The sequence below is a fragment of the Branchiostoma belcheri genome, unplaced genomic scaffold (assembly GCF_001625305.1).
Source record: "Branchiostoma belcheri isolate BF01 breed outbred unplaced genomic scaffold, Haploidv18h27 scaffold363, whole genome shotgun sequence".
NCBI classification, from domain to species: domain Eukaryota; kingdom Metazoa; phylum Chordata; class Leptocardii; order Amphioxiformes; family Branchiostomatidae; genus Branchiostoma; species Branchiostoma belcheri.
This window is the reverse complement of record NW_017803980.1, coordinates 6,511-12,820: the sequence shown is the minus strand read 5'-3', so window position 1 is coordinate 12,820 and position 6,310 is coordinate 6,511. Positions and strand designations below refer to the sequence as shown.

General features: G+C 39.6%; 1 protein-coding gene across 1 annotated transcript; it reads left to right on the top strand.

The window, feature by feature from the left end:
• Nucleotides 1-1,277: 1,277 nt before the first annotated feature.
• On the top strand, nucleotides 1,278-2,692 carry LOC109476174 (zinc finger protein 135-like; the record flags this gene model as incomplete). Its single annotated transcript, XM_019777062.1, has 4 exons — nucleotides 1,278-1,645; nucleotides 1,730-2,020; nucleotides 2,102-2,379; nucleotides 2,464-2,692. Coding segments are annotated over exons 1-4 (1,136 nt in total), but the record flags the coding sequence as incomplete, so codon positions are not given.
• Between the last annotated feature and the right edge of the window lie 3,618 nt (nucleotides 2,693-6,310).

Genomic DNA, 6,310 nt, shown 5'->3' with positions numbered 1-6,310 from the left:
AAATGCGTCAAATTGGCAAGTTGGCGCTTACACAGCATTATTGCGTTAGATTTTATGTTGCAGGCATGGTATGGTTCTTGTATTTATGTCATGTTTAATACACTCAATCAACATAAATAGGAGTTTCAGTGGAGCAAATGAAATTCTATTACAGATTGTGGTTCAGCTCGGAGACACGTCTCAAGACAGAAGCAAGCAAGCAGGTCTGTGTTACAAGCACGAGAAATTTGACGGGAACAGGTATTGTGAAACAACTACTTGAAACGTCTGACTGTTTCCAATCGTATTTCTAGTTGCTTGAGTAACAAGTTTTTGGCGTATTTTTTATATCAAATTTTGTCTCACGTTCAGCGACGTAAAAGGAATTCTGTTTTTTTCGAGTCCCAAAAGTCATAACATGTTACAAAAAACAACAAATTTATATCTACCAGACATAGAGGTATAAATTGGCCGTTTTGGAATTTTTGATCAAACACCAAACCTCTGCTCCAATATTTCATCTTCCATTTAGAAGAAAGACATGGACAGCAGTGAAGATTGCAGACTCAGTATAGCTCAGGAAACATCTGTCATGACGTCACGATGAAAAACCCTACATACGTCAGTATTGTGGATTCCAAAGTGCCTATACAGGCATATGAGGCTCCATTATGGACAAAATCCCTACAAGTGTGACCAGTGTGACTAGTCTGTTTAAGGAACTACCAGCTGAAGATACACAAACGCTTAAACACTCAAGAGAAAAGCCATTCATTTGTAGGGAGTGTGATACTGGACTGCTTACAGGTATCACCTTCCTGACATATGAAAACCCATACACGAGGAAAACCTAAAAGTGTGACTATTCTTCATCACGGAAATCATTTTTAAACCGACATCTAGTAAAACACACCGGTTAGAAACCTAACAACTGTTGGGAGTGTGGATAGAGGACAGCCGAGACAGATCATCGTCATCGATACATGAAAATCTCATACATGAGAAAAACCAATGTACCAATTTTGCCACACGAAGATATATTTGTACTGGCGGCGTTCACAATACTGCTATCTCAACATCATGCAAACTCGTACAAGAAAAAAACAACAGATGTGACTTTTCTGCATCACAAAAATATAATTTAGACGTCAGAAGCCCTACATGTGTGGGGAGTGTGGATACAGGGCAGCTGGCAGATCGGCGTAATCAAAACAATGGAAACGCATACAGGAGAAAAACCCTTCAGGTGTGACCGGTGTGATTATTCTGCAAGAAGGAAATCATGTTTAGTCCGACATTTTAGGAAACACACCGGTGAAAAGCCCTACATGTGTGGGGAGTGTGGATACAGGACAGCTGACAGATCAGCGTTATCCCGACATATGAAAACTCATACTGGAGAAAAACCCTACAATTGTGACCAATGTGATTTTTCTGCCGCAATAAAACACAATTTAGTAAGGCACCTTCGAAGGCACACCGGTAAAAAGCCCTACATGTGTGGGGAGTGTGGATACAGGGCAGCTGACAGGTCAACGTTATCAAAACATATGACAAAGCATACAGGAGAAAAACCCTTCAAGTGTGATCAGTGTAATTATTCTGCAGCACAGAAAGTACATTTAGACGAACCTCTAACAAGACACACAGGTGAGAAGCCCTACATGTGTGGGGAGTGTGAATACAGGACAGCTGCCAGATCGGCGTTAACAAGGCACATGAAAATTCATACAGGAGAAAAACCCTTCAGGTGTGACCAGTGTGACTATTCTGCAGCGCAAAAACAAAGTTTTGACACACACCTCAGAAAACACACCGGTGTGAAGCCCTACTTGTGTGAAAAGTGTGGATACATGACAGCTGACAGGACAACGCTTTCAAGACATTTAAAAACTCATACTGGAGAAAAACCCTACAAGTGTGACCAGTGTGACTATTCTGCCGCAAACAAGTCCTATTTGGTCGGACACATTAGGATGCACACTGGTGAGAAGCCGTACATGTGTGGGGAGTGTGGATACAGGACGGCTTCCAGATCAAGGTTATCAAAACATATAAAAACGCATACTGGAGAAAGACCTTACAGGTGTAACCAATGTGATTATTCTGCCGCACAAAAAAGTAATTTAGTCAGACATCTTAGAAAACACACCGGTGAGAAACCCTTCATGTGTGCGGAGTGTGGATACAGATCAGCTGTCAAATCAGTGTTGGCTCAACATATGAGTACTCATACAGGAGAAAAACCCTACAATTGTGACCAGTGTGACTATTCTGCAGCACGGAAATCATGTTTAGACCTACACCTAGCAAAACACACTGGTGAGAAGCCCTACATGTGTGGGGAGTGTGCTTACAGGACAGCTGACAGATCAATGTTATCCCGACATATGAAAAGTCATACAGGAGAAAAACCCTTCAAGTGTGATCAGTGTAATTATTCTGCAGCACAAAAAGTACATTTAGACGAACATCTAACAAGACACACCGGTGAGAAGCCCTACATGTGTGGGGAGTGTGGGTACAGGACAGCTGCAAGATCAGGGTTATCCCGACATATGAGAACTCATACAGGAGAAAAACCCCACAAGTGTGACCAGTGTGACTATTCTGCAGCACGGAAATCATGTTTAGACCTACATCTTAGGAGGCACACCGGTGACAAACCTTACATGTGTGAAAAGTGTGGATACAGAACAGCTGAGAGATCAAGGTTATCTCAACATATGAACACGCATAAAGTAGAAAAACCCTACAAGTGTGACCAGTGTGATTACTCTGCAGCAAGGAAATCATCTATGTACCGACATCTTAGGAAACACACCAGTAAGTCCTCATAACTTATGCAAATGAGGTCAATATTTGCATAATTTATGTTGAATGATGTTCACCTTCACTTAACTTTCTATTACTATCGAATCATAACATTTTTGCATTGATTATGCAAATTAGGTCTTCATTTACATAATTAATATCTGCCTAAGTTTCTCTCGTTGTCAATTACATGTGTTACAAGGTTCCGGGTCGGAGTTCAAATCTGACCAGATGATAAGAAAGTGCGGAAGTAAATCGCCGGATCTGGGTGGTTGTCACGCTACGTTTCGCTCCCCATTGCTCGGTGATCGTTATACAAAATCCAGTAGGTTTCGTATTTACCGAAAAACCCGTGGATTGTAGTATTTTCAGGCGTAGTAAAGTTGGCCGGCCAGCGGAGCGTTTTTGGTATTAGTCCGCGAGCAAGGGTGATGCGGTTTTGTCGCCTGATGACCCAAATAGCTGCGTTCTATATGTCATTTCAATGTATTTGCGTCACCGGAGATTGCGGGAAACTTATCGCATCGATTTCCTTTTTATTCATTTTTCAGAAACATGAAGTAGTAAGCTTTTTTATCATATAGGCCGTTACCCAGGGAAAATTCGTTTTTTCTCTGCAGCTCCGTTGAAAAAATGGTAAAAAACGATATTTTTTGAAACCAAAATTTACATTTCACTACAGTTTCTACCTGAATTGAAGAGTCAACAGACGATACCCAAAAATCTATCGGAAGTCGGCTGGAAACCTCTCTTCACGGATATAATTACATTTTCCGGCCTACTTTTGTAGCCCTTCGGCCTGGGGGTGTCCGACGGATACAAAAATCGTAAAACTCCGGTCCGAGACCACAAGGTTGAATAGTCATATCACGGAATGCAGCTGATTTATAGAATTTCCTAATTAATTATGCAAATTACATTAAGATTTGCATAATTGTCATTAAGTTATGTCAAGCATCACTCAAGCTACCTACATACCAAAAATCATGGCGATCCGTCAACTAGTTCTTGAGTTATCGCCCTTTTAATTTTATTCAATAAACGCCCCTGTAGTTCCGGGGCAAGCTGCTAGGGAGCCTTAACTTATGTCACTTCTTCCCTAGCCCACGAGCTATCTACCATCCCAAATTCGTGACCCTAGCATGTACAGTTAACGAGATATCAAAACCGGAAGTTCAGCTGCAGTATCAAGGAAAGCCGCTAGGGGGCCCAAAATCTCATCATTTCGAGGTCTCATCAAGACCTACCCGCCTAATAAATATCAAGACTATCCATCTAAGCCTTCTCGAGTTATCGCGGTGACAGAAACACACAGAGACACACTAACGCCGATTCATAACCTTCTGCCAATTCTTGGCGAAGGTAATAATTCTTGGCGAAGGTAATAAACGCTGAAAAACCGTTTATGTGTGTTGAGGGTGGAATTAAAACAGATCTTAAGTAAAACATAATCATGCAAATAAGAACACATACCAGAATTAGACCCTAAACGTGTGACAATTGAAAAAAAAGACTTTTTGGCAAATGTTTAGTGTATTGATGTGAAACCAGCTACTGTTTAGAGTAAGCCACCCACAACCCTGCCCACGCATGCATAGTAATAGAGAACAGATGTTTTACCATCCTACAGTCACTGTACAGAATAACACCGTAGAATACAGTCATGAAAAGTCGGTCTGTGTGAGATTCGTTCTTGAGTGTTAGCCCAACACTACATTTAGTTATAGTTTTGAATGGCATAAAGTTAGAAACAACGCTTGAGAAGTCCAACATTGCGAGAACCTTTAGGTTCTGCACAATGTAAAAATCCATGTATGGGATCTCATAATACTAAAAATAATTCTATTGCAAATTGAACGAAGGCTAATTTCCTTCATGAAATAGTCATGGAGGTTATATTTTCAGTTGCGTTTGTCTGTCATTCTGTCATTCTGTTGGTCAACAAAATAACTCAAGAACGGCTAGATGGATTGGTTTCATACTTGGTGCATTGGTAGGGTCTGACGAAAACTGGAAATGATAAGATTTTGGGCCCCCTAGCGGCTTTCCTTAGTACTGCAGCAGAACTTCCGGTTTTGATATCTTGTGATCCAAACATGCTAGGGTCATGAATTTTTGGGTGGTAGGTAGATTTTGTGCTCGTGAAGAAGTCACGTGAGTTTAGGCCCCCTAGCAGCTTGTTCTGGAACTGCAGGCCAGTCTGTATAAAAATCGTCAAGAAAGAATAACTAAGAAACCAGTTGACGGATCATCGTGATTTTTGGTATGTAGGTAGCTTGAGTGATAAAATTATGCAAATCGGGATCTAATTTTGCACAATTAATGAGGAAATTTTATAAATCTGTTGTGCTCGATATTTAAGGGCTATGAAACACTTGTGACATATGTTATTAAGAACAACAAGAACATTGGCAGATGTACATTATGTAAATAAAGACCTTATTTGCATAATAAATGGCAAATTGCTACAATTTTTATGTGGCAACTGTTGGCAATTGAATACTTCTCATATTTGGAAGGTCGGTGAAGTTGACCATCGTAAACATAATTTATTCAAATCAGGACCTCCTTTGCATAATTTATAAGGAAATGATAGAATAGCCTTTTTTCTTAATATAAGATTGTCATTGGGTGGGGAATATGGTCAACTGATATTATTCATGAAAATGAGTCTTAAATTTGCATAATCACCATGAAAAATGTATGTTCTGTCAGTTTGAACAATAAACATGATTTGGCAAAGGTATATGTATGAGGCCGTGGAACTCGTTTATGAAACCTGAAAATTAGTCTCTAGTCTGCATATAACCGACAATAATATACCTTGTCCATGCCAAATGATAAGGATTTCACCAGTGTGTTACATGTTACTAGGTAGGGACCATGTGAATAGTTTGCACAAAAATTTGCTAGTGAGCAAGATTGTAAATGTAAGCCATTTACACGTAAGATTTACAAAAGCGTTAAACATTTCATGGAGGTATGAGATCGCCGAACTCTAGTTGTAAATACAAACAAGAGTTCAGAGACCTCACATCTCCATGAAATATTTACTTAATATGTAAATGTTCATTTCATCATTAATTGTGCTAATGACCTCAACGTTAGCATAATATATCTATGGTATCAATGTCCTTTTATGTAGAACACTGGAATAACAGAGTTTCCTCATTAATTATGCAAATTTAAGTTCTTATTTGCATAATTTGCTTTAATTATGTACGACTCTCTCTCAGCTACCTGCAAACCAAAAATGATGAAAATACGTTGTTCCTATCTGGACTTGATTGTTTCATTGATAGTTACCTTTACTCTCGTTGTTTTGACACGTGTTATCAGTCGACTTAACAACATTTTAAGTCAACTCATAGTAGCAGTAATTTGGACTTCTTCCCATTGTATTTACTTGAGGATTCATTAAATTGTCAGCCACCTTCGTGACGGTGCGCACTACCCTAATCCCTGTTGCCTTATATGTGCATAGACAGAAATTTGTAAATATTCAGCATTACTTTGT